Here is a 23,624-nt window from a genome sequence, read left to right on the forward strand (position 1 = left end):
CTTAGGTTCAAATCCAGATTTTGTTACATTCTGCCTGTGACCATAAGTGAGTCTTTTAACCTCTGGGTCTTCATTTTCCTCTTGAGGGGATTGGATTCAACCTCTAAGATCTCTTCCAATTCTAAATCTTTGAGCCTACAGTTATAAAGGTCATATAAATATAACATTAAAATGTAAACATGCATTATTTTAGTCATAGTTTTTAAGTAACAAAAGATCTTCTATACATTACCTGTGGCCCAGACACAACCCCCAAGCATTGCGAGAGGCCAGAACTTTGGACAATGGAGTAACAGATTGACCACTAAGGAAACTGTCCATATGGCAGCACAGAGAATCCATTGAAGAAACATTCCTGACAACAGAGCAATAATTTATTATCAAGGGCTTACACCTCAATTTTACTAGGTATATGCTTAGAGATATTTGTGGGGACACTTGTCTCACTGTTGTATTTTCTTTTCACTGACTATGCAAAGCAAACTGGATTTCTTCCCACCAATAACTGAAGTCAGTGAGTGATTCTACACTTCCATCTTGGTACTGTGCTGGTTACCATAGCTAACTGAAGAAAACTGACATAGAATTAATTTCATATAACAGCTTTCTGATGCTCATGTTTTTGTGATTCTTGTTATTGCCCTAGTGATAAAATAAATAAATAAATATGTATATGTGTGTGTGTGTGTACAATAAAATAAAAAAGGAGGAATATAAAATTAATTATTTTAAGTTCCTCTGGGCTGAGACATAAAAAAATCAGGGGGTTAGTTTCCTATAAATGAAAACATACTTTCTAAGTTCTAAGCAGCCTTTTAATGATGTGGGGGTAGATAGGTGAATGCATTTCCTGAAAAGTTTTCCTTTAGCAACCTTTGGATTTCACCCACTGTTGGCAAAAATAATAAAAGTCAAACTTCAGAAGAGTCAAGAAAGTCCATAACCAAAAGGTTCAAAAGGTTAAAAGAGAGAAGCTAGAACTGCAAGCAAATAAATTGTAATACAAGTATTTGCCCAGCTGAGAAGAAAAGGAATGAGATGGAAATTGGCTGGAAAACCAGCTCAATGAGAATGGCTGATGGTAGGCTGTTGAATGCATTTGTTGTAATTATTAGGGAGCTGCTCATACCCTAAAAATAGGTATCTATCAGTTAATGTGGTAGAAAAAGGTAACAAAGTTCACTATAAAAGAGACAGAGCCACAGTACAATACAAAGCAGTTTGCCCCTAGTTTAGCAGGAAAAAATGGACAGTGGGAACCATCAAGAATCAAGGATGTTAGTCTCATTAAAATATGAAGAGAAATAGAAAACTGTAACTGATTGTTGCCTGTGGAAGGAACAGAAATAGCTCAGTCACAAATTATGTGTTTATTGGGTACAAATTGAATTGTCTGTTATATGAGGTGAAAGGGTTAGAAGAATGCTTCTTTCCTTGCCTTTCCCTTGTCAGGGAAAATGAAGTCATCTTCCCTGGTAGGATAGAAGAAATGTTCCAGGCTGAAAAACAGAACAGAAGGGGTACTGTAAGACTTGAAAAGTCATATGCTTTGATCTTCAAAAATGGTAAGAAAATGAAATTTATCAACCCTAAACCAGTGAGTTTGACTTCACTTTCTGGGAATATTTTAGAAAACTTTATTATTAGCATTTTTTTAAACCAGACTTATAATTTCATCAATGTAGGGAACAAGTCTTAGTGATGAATTTTCACTTCTAAATGCCAAGTGGGCACCTAGTCCCAAACTTAGAGTCTTACTGAGTGGCCTGCATCACTGAGAGGACAAATCGCTTGCCCAGGATCACATAGCCTGGATGTGTCAGAGTAAAGGCTTGATGCAAGTCTAATTCTAAAGCCACCTCCTTTTACCTATGACTATAGCCTCTGCAGTATTTTACTAAATAGATGGTTAGTAAATATCTAGAAAAAGGTACCAGGACAGTTTAAACAAGAACAAGTTATATCAGACTAACATCATTTAAAAAAAATAGCAATATTAGATTGACAGATCAGAAAAATGCAGTAAAGTATACATAGATTTTAGAAAAGGCTTTGATAAGAGTATCTTATGTTCTTTCGGAGAAGATGGAGAAAGGTGAACTAAATAGTTATTAATGATTCTATATCAACTTGAAAATCTTTAGGCAACCTGTCGCTAGCTGTCTAGAGACAGCTGATGCCATAATGGTTAGAGTGTTGGGGCTGGAGTTAGAAAGATCTGAATTCAAATTCAAACTCAGACACTTACGAGCCATGTGACCCTGGGCAAGTCATAACCTCAGTTTCCTCAACTATGAAACAGGGATAATAATAGCAACTACCTAACAGTGTTGTTCTGAGGATCAAATGAAAGAATATTTATAAAAAAAGCACCTAGCACATAGTAGGTCCTATATAAATGCTTCTCTTCCCTCTTTGTAGACTATGGTTCTGAAGTTGGTCCAGTGCTATTTCACATTTTTAGCAATGACATGTCTAAAGTCACACATATCCTTATCAAATCTGCAGAAGATACAAAGCTAAAAGCGACAGCTGATACATTGCATAACAACATCCAAATAGAGCTTGACCAGCAAAATACTGGGCTGGCTTTTATGAAATGAAACTTAATAGGGATACATCCATCATCTTATATTTTATTTCAAGATGCTTTCACGCTTATAAGATGAGAAAGATAGGGTGACACAGCAGTTTGTCTAAAAAAAGAATTGAAAGTTTTAAAAGTGGCTTGCAAGCTCAATATGAGTCAGCCGTGAGATATAGTAACTAAAAAAGCTAAGTCAATATTAGCTTGCATTAAGACAGGCAGAGTTTCAGGAATGAGGATTCTATGGATCCTATGCTCAGCTAGGTCAGATCATATTTGAACATTGTATTTAGGTCTGTGTGCCTTATCTTAGGAAGGACACTGCTAAACTTCAGAATGTCCAGAGGAGATCGACCAGGATGGGAAATGCCTTTGAGTCCATTCCATAGCAGGGAGGATGGAAGGAAGTAAGGGTTGTTAGCTTAGAAAAGACTCAAGAGAAACATGATAGAAGTCTTCAAATATTTGAAAGTCTGTCATATGAAAGATTAAGTAGATTTTTTCCACTTGTCCCTGATGGCAGAACTAGGAACCACGGGAGGAATTTGCAGAGGCGCATTCAGACGATGTCAGGAAAAAAATTTCCTAATAATTATAGGTGTCTAAAAATGGAATGAGCTGTCTCGAAAGGTAGCAGGTTCCCTATGATTGAATGTCTTTGAACAAAGGCTGACTAATTTTATTTGTTGAAAATGTGTTAGTGGGGATTCTTTTTTGGGAATAGGATAGGAAAACAACTGCTAGGGTTACTTTTCCTATGAAATTTTGTGGAAAAAAAGACTGAGAGGAAGAAGAAGGGAATTTACAACTGTCTTGAATTTGAAGGGTGGAAAAAAGAATACTAACTGATATTGATATAATGCCCTATGGTTTAGACATTGTTTAAGCTTTAGTAGCTTAAAACTACACTAAGACTTTTTGGGAGAACCTATATGTTGTTCTCATATGAACCAAACAACACCTCTGTGACATGGCTATTAAAAGTACTATTATTCCTCCCTTCATGACTTTTTTTTTTAAACAAATAGGGTAATTGAAGGCCAGAGAGATGAATATACTTGTCCTTCACCACACAGCTTCTAAGTGTCACAGAAGGGATTTGAACCCAGGTGCTTCCTGAACTCAGGTCAGTCTATCATTTGTTCCACTACACAATGTTGTTTCTCTAAAAATGAGACAGAGATAAAAAGGAGGAAGGGGGATTTCTGTTATACACTTGAAGCTACATATTAATATCTGGTTCTCTCCAGCCTCCCTCCCCACCCCTGCCATGGCTGATCCTGACATCTTGAGAAAGAAGCAGCTTTTATGTTCACAAAATGAAAAGAAGACCCACAGAGGCTACCAGAAATGAGATCATCTATTACTAGTCACAGAGAGAAAAGATATTTGTCTTGGGATCCCTGCTTAGGGATGCTGAGTTAGCCATATGTTGACCTCCCATGGCTAACAACAGAAGTTAGGATGTCCTCATACCCCAGAAATCTGGCACATCATGAACTGTCTTCTGAGACTTGTCCAAACTTTCTGAACAATACCCTCTTCTGATGATTCAAGTGGGAATAAATAGAATCAATATTGAGACCTAGAAAGATTCTCTAGGGTAATAAAGCCTGAAATGAGAAACTTAAGGATTTGAGCACACAGATGACATTTTTACCACTACTTTAAATTGGTGGTAGGAACTTAAGAGAAGAAAGCATAATATTGAAAGTAAATCATTTACTAAGAAGATAGAATCAGAGAATGGTATTTGGCTTAGGAGCTATAGCTCAAGATAGAGGAATTCAAGATTCTTGGCCAGTGTAAGAGTACATCTAATGAGGACTAGGGAAGAATGTATTTGCTTAGTGATTTGCTGATCTCTGATCAGGGGCACTTTAAACCCAGGCTGAAGGGAGTGGTAGAACACTACCTCACTATAACCATGAAATCAGATACCATTAAAACAGCAGGCATGATAGGAAGAATAATAGAGGTATTTAGGAATCAAAGACACTTGAATAAGTAATTTAGTAAACAACTCTCACTCCCATTCTATTAAATCCTGCATTAAAAAAAACTTTTAAAAAAATCCAGGCATTTGTAAAAATGCTTGGATAAAATAAATAAATAACTTTTATAAAATTATAAGTTTTTATAATTTATTAAGAAATGAGTGCTGTGACACTGAAAGTGGAGCAATTCTTTTGGCTACGGGAATGATTCAAAGGTGCTTCAGAAGCATAACGTAGGAAGGTAAATTTCAATCTAGGAATTTTGCAAGAAAACAGCTAAAAGGGACAGAAAGGATACTATGGTCTAAGATGTGTATTGCCAATTGTACTGAGAATAGATAAAAAAAACAAAAACAAAACCTAAAAGTCTTAACATGTATAACTTTCATTGGTAGTTCTAGTAGCTTTCCTGTGTTAATTATTTCCTATTTATCCTATATATTGATTGTTTTGCAAATACTTGTTTGTATGTTGTTTCTGCCATTAGATTGTGAGTTCCTTGAGGGCGGGGACTATCTCTTGCCTCTTTTTCTATCCCTCGTGCTTAGCAAAGTGCCTGGCAAAGTAGATGCTTAATAAATTTTTGTTGATTGATAATTGACTGGTCTTGAGATTTATCTAGGATAGGACTCCATTGGGATACAGCTATGAAAGGGTATACTTGTTTAAAGTAAGGATTGAATACAAGGGAAATGAAATAGTAAGGTACATACGCCAAAAATATATGTCTGTGTGGAAATCTATCTAAAGTAAGATGGAAAGCATTTGAGTGAGCAACAAAAAAGGAAAAACCAAAGGATTTCATGGTCAGGATATCCTGGCACCCATACTTAGTAGCTGTGTGACCATGAAGAAGTTACTTAAACTCTTTGAGACTTTTTCCTTTTCTGTCGATCACAGGATGACAAAACCTCAAAATTGGAGGCCCCTAATATATATGATAATGATAATAATAGTAATAATAAAAGCGATATTTGTATAGTGCTTTAAGTCTTACAAGTAATTTGAATACTTTATCTCATTTAATTCTCACAAATCTGTGAACTTAGTCATTATAAGTATTATTATGTCCCATTTTAACAATACAAACTTGCTTAAATAATGCTTTATGTTTCATCTTCATTGTTTCTGTGACTCTTTGCTCTTAGAGATATGAGTACTTCCTTGAGCTAGGTGGTACACTGGATAGAGTGCTGAGCCTAGAATCAGGAAGACTCTTCCTGAGTTCAAATCTGGCCTCAGACATTTACTGGCCATGTGACCCTGGGCAAGTCACTTAACTCTGTTTGCCTCTGTTTCTTATTTGTAAAGTGAGTTGTAGAAGGAATGGCAAACCACTCCAACATCATTGCCAAGAAAACCCCAACTGGGATCATGGAGAGTCAGATATGACTGAAATGACTGAACAACAACAACACTACTTTCAAAGGTAGAAATCACAACCCATCCAAGCCTTTCTTATCCTATGTAATTCTTACCTGTACTTTAAATATCTTCCACAGGATATACCCAACATGCTGTGGACCTTTGTCAGGGTCTTTTAACATTCTATAAGTACCAGAGCATCACCTGGGCTATTAGTTTGTCATATCTTGTTCTCCATGTGTGACTGGCTGACCTACTTTTCCAATCATACAATGTTCTTGATGATATCTGACAGCATAAATCATTGCTAGCAATATGTGGCAGCTTACTTATGTCTTTTTCTACATAGTACCTTTTAAATCTTTCACTTGCCTTGCTCCTGATTTCATCTTTCAGAATCTGAGAAAGAACTAGCTGCCAAAGCAGACAGGATGATATTGCTGGAGCTGAGATAAGGGAGGAAATACCAGGGATAGTGCCAGTGGTATGCTAGATTTTAGGGAAGTAGAGCTCAAAGAGTTCAGAAATAATAAAAGCATAATCTTAGGATCTGACAGTATTTTTTTTAAAGTAAGTTGGCTTTGGTTTTGGGGACTTTCAAGAATGAAATGCTTAAATTATAATTGTAGTTGATTCCGGTAAGGGCTGTGCTGAAGCCCTGATCATCAGATCTGATTGTTACATTTTCAGCGTGAGCATTTTTGCCTTGGAAATGGGCAAACACTATAAGTCAGGGCTTGATTTACTGTTTTGTTGAACTCTAAAGTTAAAGAAAGTGATGGAGAAAATATGAACAATGCAGATTAAAAAAAAAAACTACCTTTCTGTATTCCCAAACCAGCTGTTAGATATTTACCAGCCCATCACTAATTCCAATGAAGAAGAAAAAAGAGATGTGTCAAAAGAGACCAATGTGGCTGCAAAGGGAGCCTAAATATGATGAGTTTACTTTTTTTCTTTTTTTGGTGAGGCGATTGGGGTTAAGTGACTTGCCCTGGGTCACACAGCTAGTAAGTGTTAAGTGTCTGAGGCTGGATTTGAACTCAGGTCCTCCTGACTCCAAGGCCAGAGTTCTATTAGCTGCCCCTGAGTTTACATTTTTTAAGGGCATATGGGGTATATGTACACAAGAACTAAGAGAACATTATATATAGTAACAGCAATATTTTTTAAGAATGGCTTTAAGTGAATAACCATGACTAATGTGAAAATATGTTTATTAGGAATGTAAATGTGTAGCCTATATCAGATTGTGTGCCATCTTGGGGATGGGGGTGGGGAGAAAGGGGGAGAAAAATTTTAAGCTCAAGAGCATATGAAGTGATTATTGATAAATCAAAATAAATTAATAAAATTTAACAAAAAATAAAGCATGCCTAGCTAATCATAACTCTTTTTTTTGAAAGTGTTATGAGACTATTTAACTGCAGACCCCATAGTCCCAGTCTATCTGCATTTTGGTAAGGCATCAGAAAACTGTCTCATATCATCTCCAATAAAATCAGGATTAGATGATAATGTTGTTAAGAATTATTTGAAATACTGAACCCCAAATGTTCACTAATTAATTATTGGCCTGGATGGAGATTCCTAGCAGTATTGTGTAGACCTCTGTCCTTGACTCTGTTCTGTTCAATCTTTATTTAATCTATGACCTGGATGAAGACATGAAGAGATAGGGGCAGCTAGGTGTCACAGTGGATAGAGCTCTGATCTTGGAGTCCAGAGGACCTGAATTCAAATCCGGCCTCAGACACTTGACACTTACTAGCTGTGTAACCCTGGGCAAGTCACTTAACCCTGATTGCCTCATCAAAAAGCAAAAATACAAAACACAAACAAAACCATGAAGATATAAGGAAGATGAAGATATGAAGATGTAGATGTTATACTAATCAAATTGGTACATAAATAAAACACTGAAAAGGATGGTTGATATTGTTAGATACCAAAAAATCAAGATACAAAAAGATCTTAACAGTTGGTGTGATGAAGTATAATCTAATCAAATGAAACAGTATGAATACATTTAAGATTCTGGCATTTGGATTTTCAAAAATCAATTGAAAAAGTATAGGATTAGGGACGGGGGGTGTCTAGAAACTAGCTAAGGTGAATAAGACCAACAGGTTTTAGTGGTCTGAAAGCTCAAAATGAGTTCATAGTATGATATGGCAGCTGGCAAAACTAATATGATTTTAGGCTGCATTAGTAGAAGTATCTAGAATGAGCTGTGATCATTTCACTCTTCTCTGTCCTGGTAAGACCACACCTGGAGTTTTATATCCAATTGTAGGTGCCAGATTTTAGGAAGGATACTGAGAAATGGCAATATATCATTCCAAAGCAGGGTGATCAGAACAGTAAGACATTAAAAATGTGCCATGTGATGATTACTTGAAGGGAAAAAATAATTTTTAGATCTGTCATTTTAAAAACTCAAATATATTTTCTATAAAATTTGAAATCTAAAGTTTTAAAAACATATTTTTTAAAAAAAGTTTTCACCTGCTACTGGGAAATAAGAAATACAGGAAATGGTGTACAGAAGTCTATCCTGCCCTATGGGAAAATAGAAGGAGAAGGGGATAAGAGAAGCAGGGGAGAGATAGAAGAGAGGACAGACTAGGGGAAGGGATATTCAGAATGCATGCCATCTTGGGGTGGGGGGAGGGGTGAGATGGGGTGAAAATTTGGAACTCAAAATCTTGCAGAAGTAAATATTGAAAACTAAAAATAAATAAATTTATATTAAAAAAAATAATCAGAATGCTCCTGGTCAAAGGTGTGTGTGTATGTGTGTGTGTGTGTGTGTGTGTGTGTGTGTGTGTGTGTGTGTGTATGTGTGCATGTATGTGAATTACCATCACCAGTGTCAATTTTTTTAACTGGAACAAAGTTGGACCCAAATAAGACAACAGCTATAGCTGAGGAGATGAAGCCGGTAGTGACATCTGTTCCATTGTTGTTGTGTTCCATGGTGGTGCTGCTTCCTGGGAGCCAGCTGAGGATATTGAAGCTTGATGTAGTTTCAGTGTGGTATAGTTTCTCTTCTAAAAGAAGAGAAAATGAAGAAATGAAAGTTGTGAGAGTAAGCATTATCTTACCTTGAATGTGACTGAGGGAAATTTAATGTTTTACATTTTCCAGTCATGTATCCTGAATCTAGAAGTGAATGGGGGAAGTTCAACAGCCAAATCAGAATTAATCCAATGGTTCTCCCTGATATCTGAGATTGGGTTTCGTTCTATGAGATTTTGGAATATTGCTCAATGATGGATGCTTAGGAAGCAACAACAACAATTCATGTGAATATTGAAACAGATTATATTATTATTATGCTTTAAAATTTCCACATTTCCTTAATTTTCCCAAAGATTAAGGAAGGAAACAAATTTTTATTAAGGACCTGCTATATGTCAAGCACTATGTTAAGTGCTTTACAAATATTATCTCATTTGTTCCTAACAAACACCCTGGGAGGTAGTTGCTCTTATTATACCCATTTTACAGATGAGGAAATTGAGGCAGATACCTGTTAAGTGACTTGCCTGCAGTCATACAGCTAGTGTATGAGATGGATTTAAACTCAAGTTTCCCTGACTCCAGGTCCAGCTCTTTACCCACTATACCATCTATATGCCTCTTCTACTACACCACATGGATGGTAGACACCTCATTTTACAGATCAGGAAACTCTAGCATAAAGAGGGTTAGTAATATGTTACTAAATCATTCCAGGCCTACTGCTTTCAGTTTCCTCAACTGAAAAATAAAGGGGTTAAATTAGATCATCTGTAAGTTTTCTTCTGGTTTTCTGTTTTTTTTTATCTAATAAAAAATATCACATTTATATTGTGCTTTAAAAGTATAGAAGTCACTTTCTTCACAACAACTCAGTAAGAAGTAGAAAAATGAGGCAGGTAGGTGATCCAGTGGATAGAGAAATGGACTTGGAATCAGGAAGACATGAATTCAAAACCTGCCTCAGATACTTACTGGTTGTATGGTCCTAGATAGGTCATTTCATCTTTCTCAGCCCGATTTTTTTTCCTTTATAAAATGCAGATAATAATAGTACCTACATTATAGGTTTTTTCTAAGATAATACATGTAAATGAGGTACTATATGTACAGCGCTTTGTAAACCTTAAATCATAAACATAAATATATACAATTACATATTTGATACATATGTGTGTGTTGCTATATAAGTTTTAGTTATTCTTATTGCATTTTACAGATAAGGAAGCTTAAAGTCAGAGAGTCTCTATGTGTCTTGTTCATGATTACACAGTCTATATAGGCTAAACCTCCCCCAATTTCTTCAACTGATGCTCATGTAACATGAACTTGCAATCCTTCACCATCTAGGTTGTCTTTTCCTAGTCACTAACCCTCTTACCTTTTTTTTTTTAGAATACATCTATTATGTGGGCATTTTTGGTTTTTTTCTCCACTGATACAATTCAGAACCTCATTTTCAATTTATAGTCTTAGGGTATTGCTGGGATGGGGGTGGAGAAGAGAGAGAGGGATAAAAAGAGGGATTGGGTAATTAGCCTAAATCCTATAAGTACCTCAAACTCAACCTGTCAAAATCACTGTCTTCTTCCCTAAGCATTTCCCTTCCTGGTAGCAGTTTGACTGGAGATAAGGACAGAGATGCAAGAAATATTATGGAGGTACAACAGACAGGACTTGGTAACAACTTGGATAAAGGGAGAGATAAGGGAGTAGGTAGATACAAGCACAACTCCATGGTTATGGGCCTAGGCAGGCAGTTCATATGATGGTGATGCTCTCAACAGACATAGTGATATTTGGAGGAAGGGTGGATTTAGAAAAGAAGAGTGGTTATTTTGTTTTGAACATTTTGTGGAGTTGTTTGGGAGATCCAGGTCTTCAGATATTTAGAAGGAAGTGTGCGATGCTGGACTGGACTTCAGGAAAACTGTTAGTGTCAGCATACATTGATTTGGGAGCTAGATGCCTAGAGCAGGTGAGATCATTATGGGAGAGAGTATATAGAGAGAAGGCACAGGACAAAGCCTTAGGGCAAATCCCTGTTTATAGAATAGAAGATATTTGAGGATCTAGCAGAGAATACTGGAAAGGAGCTACAAAGACAAATAGGTGGAGAATGAGGAATCATCAGTATTTTGCCTTTAGATCTCAGAAAAGTTTTGGCCCGAAAATTAGTTCTACATCTAAATATTGCTTGTGTTTTTGTTTTTTTTCCAGACTTACCCAGACTCAGGGAGGGAGACACCTGGTAGAAACTTGTGATAAGAATTTGGATATTACAAGTATGAAAAATGATTTTCAGAACTTCCCCCCTAGCTCCACCCCCTTCTCTAAAGTTCTTCAAAAGGACATTACTGATAATGAGATTTTCTTCAGTCTTATCCTGGTCAAACTCCAACCCAGGCCTGAATTGATTTAATCTGCTCAGGCTTGGGTGGAAAAAAGATTCTTCTGCATAGATAGCCCAGGTCTGGGAGTGGTCTGGTTCATCTGTCCATAGTTAATGATGGTGGGGGTGATATCAGCTCCTGTTGAAAGGGTATATAAACTGGGCACCCCAAATGTCAAATTGAGCCAGTTCTGGACTGTGATACCCCTGCATGTCAAGCCAGCTTGTGAGAGAAATTAAATGTGGACATACAATCTAAATAATTTCTTTCTCTGAATAAACTCTGAGAGGCAGCTAGGTGGCACAGTGGATAGAGCACCAGCCATGAAGTCAAGAGGACCTAAGTTCAAATCCAGCCTCAGATCAAACACTTGACACTTACTAGCTATGTGACCCTGAGCAAGTCACTTAACCCCAATTGCCAAAAAGAAAAAAGAACAAACTCTGTGAGAGGCTGACATTTAAATGGTGCTGTGACTCAGATTTGCCTGGGAATTGGAGGCTGGACTGTTCTCTTTGACAGTGCTGGGATTGGGCACCCACATAACTCTTTTCTGAATTTCCAGCCTTGAACATTGGGTGAGTCTTATCCCCAAAACCCTTACTCCTTATCTATCGGGTTCCCTGTTTATGTTGCAGTCCATTTTTCACTCTAAAAGGCTCTGGGGGGTAGATTCCTCAAGACAGGTCTCCTCTGAAAGGATATCATCTGTAATTTGGCTATGGGTCAGTCAGAGTAAATTGGTGTGTGATAAATTGTATTGTAATCTGAAATGATTGCTTTTAGAAGGATGTGTAACTAAAACTAAATTTTGACCAGTCCAATTCTAATTCTAAACTAGTCCATCTTTAAAAACAAACAAAGCCTAAAAAGCCAACAAGAAAATTAGATTTCTGGGCAGAGCCAAGATGGCAGAGCAAAAGCAACGACTTACTTGAGCTTTCCCCTAAACCCTTCTAAATACCTGTAAAAAATGGCTCTAAACAAATTCTAGAGCAGCAGAACCCACAAAAAAAATAGAGTGAAACAATTTCTAGCCCAAGACAACCTGGATAGTTTATTTGAAAGATCTATTGTGCCAGGCTGGGAGAGGAATGCAATTCAGTGTGGGTGCATAGGCAAAGACCAGGCCTTAGCGAACCTGGAGCAGGCCTCAGAGGACTGAATCACAGGCAGCTGTGGTGGTTTCCAGACTTCTCAACCCACAAATGCCAAAGGCAACTTAGAAGGTCAGTAGGAAAATTCTGTGACTGTGGTGAGAGAGAAGCTCATTTACAGCCCCAATCTTGGCACAGTGGCTCTTTTTGGAGCTCCCAGCCCAAAGACTAAGGGGGAATCGAGTGGCTGATCAGAGGGAGATTGCAGGGATCTCTTTGCTGATGCTGAGGCAAGATTATCTTGCTTTGCCTGTGTTTGGATCTGGGTCACAGTTCCAAGTGGTGGTCCTGGGACAAGGAGGAGTGCTGGCGTGGTGGAGCTTGTAGTGGCAGTGTACAGAGAATCCTCCTCACAGTTCCAAGGGAGAAAAGAGTGCTTGTGGCCACTTGCAGATCAGAGCACAGGCCAGGAAAAGAGTGAACACCTCACCCTTGATCATACCACTTTGGAAGAACTGAAAATTTACAGGTCCCTAGAACTATCTCTGAAAACAGCTGCACAAAACCCCTGAAGCTTGGGACAGTACATTCTCCACACTGGAAGCAGATCACTACCTTAACAAAAAGTTTATAATTCAAGTAACTGGCTGGAATCATGAGCAAAATGTGAGAAAGAAGTCAGATCATAGAATCTTTCTTTGGTGACAAAGAAGATCAAAACATACAACCAGAAGAAGATAACAAAGTCAAAGCTCCTACATCCAAAGCCTCCAAGAAAAATATGAATTGGTCCAAGGCCATGGAAGAGCTCAAAAAGGATTTTGAGAAACAAGTAAGAGAAGTAGAGGAAAAACTGGGAAGAGAAATGAGAGTGATACAAGAAAATCATGAAAAACAAGTCAACAGTTTACTAAAAGAGACTCAAAAAGAAAATACTGAAGAAAATAACACCATAAAAAATAGCCTAACCCAAATGGTAAAAGAGGTCCAAAAGGCCGATGAGGATAAGAATGTCTTCAAAAGCAGAATTGGCCAAATGGAAAAGGAAGTCGAAAAGCTCACTGAAGAGAATACTTCCTTAAAAATTAGAATGGAGCAAATGGAAGCTAATGATTTTATGAGAAATTGAGATATTGTAAAACAAAACCAAAAGAATGAAAAAATAGAAGACAATGTGAAATATCTCATTGGAAAAACAACTGACCTGGAAAACAGATCCAGGAGAGATCATTTAAAAATTATTGGACTATCTGAAGGCCATGATCAAAAAAAGAACCGTCACCTTTCAAGAAATTATCAAGGAAGACTGACCTGATATTCTAGCACCAGAGGGCAAAATAGAAATGGAAAGAATCCATAATCACCTCCTGAAAGAGATCCCCAAAGGAAAACTCCTAGGAATATTGCAGCCAAATTCCAGAGTTTCCAGGTCAAGGAAAAAATATTGCAAGCAGCCATAAAGAAACAATTCAATTATTGTGGAAATACAATCAGGACAACACAAGATTTTGTGGCTTCTACATTAGGGGACCACAAGGCATGGAATACAATATTCCAGAGGTGAAAGGAGCTAGGATTAAAACTGAGAGTCACCTACCCAGAAAAACTGAGTGTAATCCTTCACATTCAATGAAATAAAGGACTTTCAAGCATTCTTGATGAAAAGACCAGAGCTGAATAGAAAATTTAACCTTCAAATACAAGACTCAAGAGAAGCGTGAAGAGGCAAACAGGAATGAGAAATCATAAGGGACTTATTAATGTTGAACTGTTTACATTCCTGCATGGAAAGATGATATTTGTAATTCATGAGATCTTTGTCAGTATTAGGGTAGTTGGAAGGAAAAAAATTATATGTATGGATAGATAGATAGAGGGCACAGGGTGAGTTGAAGATGAAGGTGTGATATCTGGAGAATAAAATTAAGAGGTGAGAGAAGACTATACTGGGAGAAGGAGAAAGGGAAAGGTAGAATGGGGTAAATTATCTCACATAAAACAGACAAGAAAAGGCTTTTACAGTGGAGGGGAAATGGGAGAAGGTAGGAGGGAATGAGTGAATCTTATTCTCATAGGATTTGGCTTAAGGAGGGAATAGCATGCACACTCAATGGAAATCTATCTTACCCTACAGGAAAATAGGGAGGAAGAGAATAAGAGAAAGGGGAGGGGAGATAGAAGGGAGGGCAGATTAGAGGAAGGGGTATTCAGAATGTATGCCATCTTGGGATGGGGCGAGGGATGAGATGGGGAGAAAATTTGGAACTCAAAATTTTGTGGAAGTGAATGTTGAAAACTAAAAATAAATTAATTAATAAGAAAAAAAGAAAATTAGATTTGTGCACACTCTGTCTTGTCATTTGGTTTGTGTCTCTGTTTCTGTGACTGTCGTGTTTCATGTTCATGCTGAAAGATTTAAAACTTCTAAGGAACTTCTAGGATCTGTAATTAGAGAGAACATCTAACTCCCACCTTAGGCTTCAGTAGGAGATTAAGACAACTTTTTTTTGGGTCCCAACACTGGCCAAGTTGGGATACAAGAATAATGTCACACAACAAGTAATAGAATTTTTTAAAAAGCAGGGTAGGACTCTCCCAGAAGTTAATTAGAAGGTAGAATCAACTAGCAGAAGCTTATACTGATAAGGACCTAGAGCAGGCACCCCAATTCAGAAAGAGCTAAGAGAAAGCTGAGAGTTTGAATCTAGGTTTAATTAGATCCTAAAGCTAAAGTTTATATATTATGTTTAAATTAAATCTAGAAAACTGTTTTTGCACCCCTCCCACCAATGTACATGATATCAGGGCAATGTGTTTAAAGTGCAAAAATTAGGGTTTTTCCATTTTTTTTAAAGCAATCACTTTAGGATTTCAGTGATTTATATTAACATTATAAAAGCTGTTTGTGAAGCGTGTGAGAGAAATACAGCTCTCTTGATTTGTAAATTGTTAGGCATTAACTCTCTCTAGATTCTTACAGGTGCAAAGAATCAGGACAGAATTAGGGTATGATTTTTGTAAAGGAAAGTGGAGGTAGTCTGAGCAATGGGTTTGAAAGTTTAAGAAAGAGAAATAAAGGTTCAAACAAAAATATAAAGGATAGAGGAAAAAAATGGTTTGGGGACAAATGGGGGTGGGCTAGGCAACAGCAAGCCTACATACTCTAAGTGCTCCCCAGCCCCATCCTGGGTTGGGTACCCTTGTGCCAGCTTCAGATGGCTTGAGCATGTTGAGAGGGTGTGAGGAAGTTTGATTTTGTCTTAAGTAGAAAGACTGAAAATGAAAATTTCTTGATTTGAAAACCAATAGATAAAGTTATAGAGGGTTAGAAAGAATTATGTCCACCTGCCTTTTGACATGAATCTGTAGGAGGGCCTTGTTGAATCTAACATTACGTAAGTATTGGGTATGGTAATGATATTGGTTATTGTGATTTGAGACTATTATATAAAATCTTAAAATGTTTACTTGTACTGTTTAATTAATTATTAAACTCTGGAAGGTCTGGAGGTTTCTGCATGGGGAAACTCACCATACCCTGTCAGAATTAATTCAAATTCCTTAGGTCTTTTTTGCCTGTGCCAAAACCTTTAGGTGATTTCAAACTGTTTGCAAAACTTTATATGCATCAGCCTGAAATTCTCAGGAGGATGGAATGGGGAGCCAGAATTTGTAGGGAAGCTCTTTACCTGATAATTCTAAAAGAAGACATGACTTAATTTTTTTTTTTAAGGAAACAGAGGAAAAAGTATTTAGAGCTTGAAATTGTCACCATGTGTTTTTTTAAGTGAATATATGAATTTATGAATAATATTTCCATTTAAAGGGCCAAGAGTATTGGACTTTTTAAAAAATTAAAATGTTTACCATTAGTAATTATAAATCCAAATTTGATTTGATTTAAGTCAAAATCTGTTTTGAAGGAATAAGAACATCTGAGAGTGCTCTTCTTATCCTTAGGATTAAGCACAAAAAGATTTAATCAGGAACTAGCAATGTGTGTGCAAACTACTTAAGACTCTCCTTAAAGATATTTCCAATCAATGTGAGATTATGGTCACATATCGGAAACTCTGATTATTTTAACTTGTTATTCAAGACCTTAATGGGACTATTAACTGACATTATTTTAGTTTGACTCCTGGTACGGTTATCAAGGAATGCTACTGAGCCACTGATCCATGATGCCAGCAACCCTGTGGGGTTTATGAACTGCAGAGGGTGTTCTCACAGGAAAAGTTGGGAGAATGAGTATTTCACATGAGCTGAGATAAGGTTCTCCTGATTCAGTTTCCCCACTATGACACCTAGCACACTTTAAGCCTGGCTCAATGCACATGGCCATCTGCATCACTTTTGCCTGGAATGGACATTGTTCCCTTACTATAGTTATATCTCTATTCTTTTATGGTAATTTTCTATAATTAAAATGTTTTATAAACAACATTAAATCTATTGAATAATAGGTTGAAACGGGAATATCTGAGTTATTATAGTAAGATGCAAATATAAGATTGAGCTATTTGGTTTAGAATTTTAGCCCAAACAGCAACTAATTAAGTATTTAGCCTTGACATCTGTTACTAGTATATATTCTTGTATAAGTTAGGGTCCTTTAATTCCTCATTATGGTATAGGGATAATTAAGACAAGTATTTGTGAAACCAAAATATTATTCTGTTACTTAGTTAATATCATACCTGTCTCATTTCTGTTACAATTGGTTAATTTTAGAAGAAAAATAGCTTGTGGTCTATCTTGTAAATGCCTTAAGAAATATCCATTTTAATTAAGGGTTATTTATTTGAACATGGCCAGAAGTTGGAATTGTTTTATTACTTGATGTGCACTGTTTTAAAATTGATTACTCAATGTATTACGTATGTATTGGAGTCTGTTATTAATTCCTTGGTGGAATCTCATCCTCCTGATGGTGGAATGAATAATGAATTAATGCAAAGTATAAACTGGGTTCTAATTTTTTTAGATATATCAACATGACAACTGGCCAAGGTCCCATTTTTTTATTTTGACTTATAACAATAGAGACATATGGGCTAACTTTCATTATTTGACCTGGTTATTGGCAAGGCAATTTAAAATTGTGTTAAGATCAATTCTGTAGGAGAGTGGACACAAGAAAGAAGATCTCTACGAGGAGTCTTAAGAAGACAGTCTACTGGTGACCACTTAAACCACACTGATGTCCCGAAAACCAGACAGCTGTACAAGATGAGACTCCTGAGCCTTAAATGGACAATTTTTTTTATTGTTTACTTACTTACTAAGGTGACTGCCTCCTTTGATTTGTCAATGCATTGATCAATTTCTCCCCTTTTCCCCCTTTCCATATTGTTACCTCAAAACCCTTGATGAAGTGTTGACCATATCAGATAATGATTCATTGAGAAGGCTATGTCTCTCATTAGAATAAGGTGGGGGAATGTTAAAAATGATTCTCAGAACTTGCTCCCCAGTCCCCCCCCCTTTTTCTAAAGTTCTTCACAAGGACATTAATGATAGTAAGATTGCATTGAGTCTAATCCTAGTCAAACTCCAACCCTGGCCTGAATTGATTTAATCTGCTCAGGCTTGGGTGGGGACACATTCTTCTGCCTAGATAGCCCAGGGCTGGGAGTGGTCTGGTTCCTCTATCCAGAGTTAAAGATGGTGGGGTGATATCAGCCCCTGTTGGAAGGGTATATAAACTGGGCACTTCAAATCCCACATCCAGCCAGTTCTGGACTATAACTCCCTGGCAATGCATGTCAAGCCAGTTTGTGAGAGAAATCAGAACATAGACAGACAACTTAATAGTTTGTTTCTTTCTTAGAACAAACTCTGTGAGAGGTTGACACAGGAAATTATCTGTAAATGAGAGTTATGACATGATCATTGCACTAGAGATACATGACAAGCTATTTCTACCTGTCCGATTTTAGGGTATACATTTTACCTTTCTCCTCACCTTATATTACATTTTTATAAAAGGCCAATAAGAAATGGAGAAAATATGTTGTGGAAGACAAAGAGAAGGTTTTGGAGTCAGGAAGACTTGGTTTTAAGTCCTGCCTCTGGCACATACTAGCTGTGTGACCCTGGAAGAGTCAATTAACCTCTCTTATCTATCTCTGGCAGCTCTCTAACAGTCAAAATTCCAGAGCAGGTACGCAAATCCATTGATAGAGGGAGTTTCCTTAAGCAGAATTCGCTATAGCAATGAAATAACAGGTCTGCCCTGACACCCTCCTCCCCCACAAAAAAGAAAAAAAATGCATAGTATTAAGACCTAAAGTAAGAAATCATTTGGTTAGAGTGCAAATTCAAAGGCGTCCTATAAGTATATTACAAGTAGAGCTGTAAATAAGAATTCAAAATAACTCTCAACATTTACCTCTGCATAGAGAAACTGTTTAAAGTATGGAATAGAACTCCTGGGCTCAATTCTGACTGCTTAGTGCCCATTAGCCAAGGTTAAGTATCACATTTTTGCTGGAATTAGTGTCTGAGAATATTTTGAAGCCTATTATCCAACAGTTCAGGGACATTACAAAAATGATTACGATACAAACAAATTTCTGTATGAAACATCACTAGCTATTTCAAGTGAGGTACATTGACAATGGATAATTTTTCACTCTCTAAAGGAAAGCTAACACTTTTCCTTGATCATTTGGGGAACACCTTTGTAAATTGAAGGCAATTGTGATTTTTTTAAAAAGAGTTTCATGTAGCAGATTACCTTTTGGAGGAAAATAAAAAACGTATTTTGGGGTTATTATTAATAATGCAATGTCAAGTTAAAAGAAACAAATTTTGAATTAGATTCATTGATAACTATTGATAACTACCACCATGTTGTGAAGTATAACAGTACTTTAAAAGTTTTATAATGCTATATAAATACCTACCACTAAAATTATTAAAATCATTTAAAAAACAAACAAAAAACCCAGTCCCTTCTCTCCAATAGCTTATATTCCACTGAATAATTCATTAGGTGACATCCATCACTAGTGAATGAATTCTCAGTCTCTTTTCATAATATCTAATTTGGTTCTAGAGCTAGAGGGGAATATCTGAAATCACTCAGTCCAACCTATCTTATTTTACAGACTTAGAAACTAGAGAGGGTAAAAGCCTGTCCACATTCCTATGGGCAGAGAAAGTCAGAGCGGGATCTGAACCTGGGGCCAGAAGCCTCCAGATTCAGTGAGTGCTCCTCACCCCCTCCCACCAGGTACTGCCTTACTTTTACTGGCTTCACAGGCTGAGCAGGTGCTGCAGCAGAATGAATTTGGTCTACTCTACCCACTTTCGGTTTTTGTTTCAGCTGATTTCCTCAATCTCTACTAAAGATTCACTCATTGTTAATAGTACAGCCTCTTTTGTCAGCGCTTGGTTTGTTTTTCCTGTCCCTCCTCCCCCAAACCCAGACATTCTTCAGTCTTGTAGTCACCCCTTCCATTCCCCTGGAAAGTTTCCCCATCTAGTTACTACTGTACTTACAGCACAGCTTTCTTTCTCTCTCAGTCTCTCTCCTCAGGGCAGTTTCCTCTGATTTCTTCCTGCCTAGATACTAACGCTGCCTAGTAGCTCCGCCTTCGCCTCTCATGTGATCATTCTCTTTTCTGACCTTTGTCTTTCATTTCTAGTCTTGGTTTTCTGACCTTCCTCTTTGTTCCTGCAAGTGCCCTTATTTAGTGAATCAAAGGCCAAACTTCTTTCACTGACAAGGTGCTAGCTAAGGCCAGGGGTCTAAGGTTCTCTTCTTCCCTGAGGGTAAAATGCTTCTGTATTTGTCTTGTGATTGAAGCCAAGCAGGATTTAGGCTGCTGCCCCAAGCCCAGAGTAGGGGAGAGGCTCCTCTAATTATATCTGCAAACCTTGTGGGCTTGAGGTCTTGCTCCACAGATGAGATTGTGCAGTGCTTTCCAACCTTACACCCTGCCTTATGGTTACACTGTTGGGCATGAATTGTAGTCCCTATAAACAAGCACAACCCTGTGCAGTCACAGAGCTGAAGGAGATATCTAAGCTAGGCCTTTCCCCTTCACTACTACACCCCTTTCTGTACCATCCTTTTCTGCTGTTAGGTTCTTGTGTGTCACTCAACAGACCTTTCTTATGACATCACAGTTCATTATCCTGCCATGACTAAGCCTTTCTTTATAGACCATGGACCAGACCATGCAATGACTGTTAAGATAGGAGCTGTGCAGACAATGAGGACCAGTCAAGACCACAAGTCAACAAGCATTTATTAATCATTTATTATATGCCAGGGCCTATCCTAAGCACAGAGACACAAAGAAAGGCAAAAACAAGGTCCCTGTTCTCAAGGAGCTCGCTGAAATATCTGTATCTTGCACGTACATCATGGTATACATATACATATGTAACTCATATATACATATGCACCATAGATAGATAGATAGATAGATAGATAGATAGACAGATAGATAGATAATCTCAGAGGAAAGGCAGGAACAGTGTGTGGGTGTGGGTGTGGGGTCAGGGGATAAGAAAGCATATATAATTCTCAGAATCACAGCTATTTTGGAACAATGCCTATGTCCATAAACTGTCATCTCAAATAGGCCAGGAGCAATTGTGTTTCATTCAAATATCTAGAAGAACCAAGGGAAAGCCTTCTGATATGAAATGGGAAGGGTCAGAAATATGAGAGGGAAGGGAATATTAGAGGAAATTGACCCTCCCTACTATCTTCTATTGTCCTGCCCCCCCCCCCCCACGACTTGGAACATATGACCAAGGTTTGGGGAAATCAACAAGCATTAAAGACCTTAGCTTAAAAAGGCCAATGTCTCCCACTGTATCCTGGGCCATCTCCAGTCGTCATGATCAATATCTGGCCACTAGACCCAAATGGCTGTGGAGGAGAACATGAGGCTGGTGACTTTGCACAGCCCTCCCTCACTCAAATCAAAGTCAATTGCAAGTCATGTCATCATCTCCCTGATGTCACGGGCCTCTTCCAGAACAAAGGACAAACCACACAACTCTGTTCCAGGCACTGAAGGATAAGGGGAGCTAGGAGTTACATTCTCCCTTTTATTCATCTTCTCTGGCAGACAGGTAGCAATGGTTCTGTTGCAGATCTTAACCTGCTATCAATCTTTTGTAGTCAATGTTCTGGGAATCCTTGCCTACATGAATAAAATAACTGCTTTTTGTAATCAAATATTGGGATGTAAGCTTACTTTCTGCAGGCTCCTTCTTATCAATAATATTGTCTCCATTTCATGGAGGAGAAAATTTAGGTTCAGACAAATTGAGACAGTCCTTTTCCATGACAAGCTAAACCTCATTCACTCAGTTGGGTTGTTGATTCTCACCATGTCCTTCCAGAGTTAGCCTTACTAATCTTTCTCTCCCATTCTTCTTCCATCGCTTGCTAATTACTGGCTCCTTTCCTGCAGCTGACCAATATGCTGAGGTCTTACCTATCCTTAAAAATCATTCCAGCCCTTTGAACTGTTGTCCTAAGTCAGTTTCTGTTCTCTTTCACTCCTGAACTCCTGGAGAAAGAGTCCTCTATACATCCAGCCTTCCCTTTCTCACCATCCTCTCACTCCTAAATCCTTTGCAGTCTGGATTCTATTTCTATCACTTTACTGAATTTGCTTTTTCAAAGGTTATCAATGATTTCTTAACTGCTAAACCCACCAGCTATTTCTCTTTGAATGTGTCTTGGCACTTGATTTTGTTGATCACTCTATACTCCTCTATAGACTTGCTTCTCCCACTTCGCCCTTCCTTACTTATGACATTGCTCTCTTCTGGTTCTTGTCCCATCTGTCTGACAATTCTTTCTTAGTCTCCTTTACTGCTTCCTCATATTTTTCTTGTTCTTCCTAAGCATGGGCATGGGTGTCCCCCAAGCCTCAGACTTGGTCTTTCTTTTCTTCATCCTCTACACTTTCCCATTTTTATGATCTCTTTGGGATACAGACCTAGAAGTGGTATTGCTGGGTCATAAGGTATGCATCATTTTATAGCCCTTTGAGCTCTCTAGAGTGGTTGGTCAGTTCACAACTCCATCAACAATACATTAGAGTTCCAATTTTCCCACATCTTCTCCAACATTTACCATTTTCCTGTTTTATTGTGTTAGCCAATTTGATAGGTGTGATGTGGTAGCTCAGAGTTGTTTTAGTTTACGTTTCACCAATCAATAGTTGGCAATACAGGATTAGAACTCAGGGGAATGAATAGGGCTAGGTATTTAGATTTGGGTATCAATTGCCCACAGGTAATCAGTAAAATCATAGAAGCAACTGAGTTAACCTGAATTCTAATCCTGTATTTCCAACTGTCTGTTGGGTATCTAGCTACACTCAGTTTCCTGTTGACACCTCTCCTAATTTGTTTATGGCATCACCCTTCTAAATCGTATATCCATTTTGACTTTATGTTGGTATATGGTGTAAGATGTTGGCTTATGCCTAGTTTCTTCCACTACCAAGTAGTTTTGATGATTGTCTTGTTGATTTTACAGATGAGGAAACTAAGACAACAAGGTTAATTGGCTTAACCAGGGTCACATAGCTAGTTAGATAAATGCGGCTTAGATTTGAACTCAGTGTGAGGCCAAATTTGAACTCAGGTCTTCCTGACTCCAGGCCTAGTGCATGATCCACTGTGTCCACATAGCTGCCCAATAATGATACTACTAGTACTTATATAGTGCTTTAAAGTTTCCAAAGCCTCTAAAAATTATCAACTAATTTTATTTTTATAATAACCCTGAGAGGTAGGTGCTATCATTGTCCCCATTTTACAGATGAGGAAACCAAAGCAGAAAGATGTTAAGTGAAGTTGCTAAGCATCACACAGCTACTGTCTGAGGTCCTCCTGGTTCCAGGTCCAGCAGTCTACTCACTGTACTACCTAAATGCTTAATTTCTCTTATCTGGACTGTTTTAACAATTTCCTGATTATTCTTCCTGCCACCAGATTCTGCTCTCTCTAATCTTAGGGAGGTAGTATGTTACAGTAGAAAGTCTGCTGTCTCAAGAGTCAGGATTCAAATCCTGTCTCTGGTAGTTATTCCCTGTGTAACCTTAGGTAAGTAATTTATTCTCCCTGAATCTGTTTCTTCCCCTATAAAATGAGAAGACTGGACTAAATGAGCTCT

At 37.7% G+C, this 23,624-nt stretch overlaps 1 protein-coding gene across 10 annotated transcripts in view; it reads right to left on the reverse strand.

Moving 5' to 3' along the window:
* Window positions 1–20,529, reverse strand: part of TMEM144 (transmembrane protein 144) — a 70,183-nt gene extending 49,654 nt beyond the window's left edge. For 7 of the 10 annotated variants that reach the window (XM_020994083.2, XM_020994079.2, XM_020994077.2 and 4 more), the window contains exons 1-3: window positions 19,973–20,528; window positions 8,814–9,002; window positions 233–355 (exon numbers count right to left, since the gene is read on the reverse strand). In XM_020994083.2, coding sequence (XP_020849742.1) covers window positions 233–355; window positions 8,814–8,928 — 238 coding nt within the window. In that variant the 5' untranslated portion in view covers window positions 8,929–9,002; window positions 19,973–20,528. Of the gene's footprint in view, window positions 1–232; window positions 356–8,813; window positions 9,003–19,972 lie in introns of all 10 variants that reach the window. The other 3 variants (XM_020994078.2, XM_020994076.2, XM_020994081.2) reach the window with 2 other exon arrangements.
* Between the last annotated feature and the right edge of the window lie 3,095 nt (window positions 20,530–23,624).

Source organism: Phascolarctos cinereus, unplaced genomic scaffold, assembly GCF_003287225.1.
Source record: "Phascolarctos cinereus isolate Bilbo 61053 unplaced genomic scaffold, phaCin_HiC Scaffold_9;HRSCAF=440, whole genome shotgun sequence".
Classification (NCBI taxonomy): Eukaryota; Metazoa; Chordata; class Mammalia; order Diprotodontia; family Phascolarctidae; genus Phascolarctos; species Phascolarctos cinereus.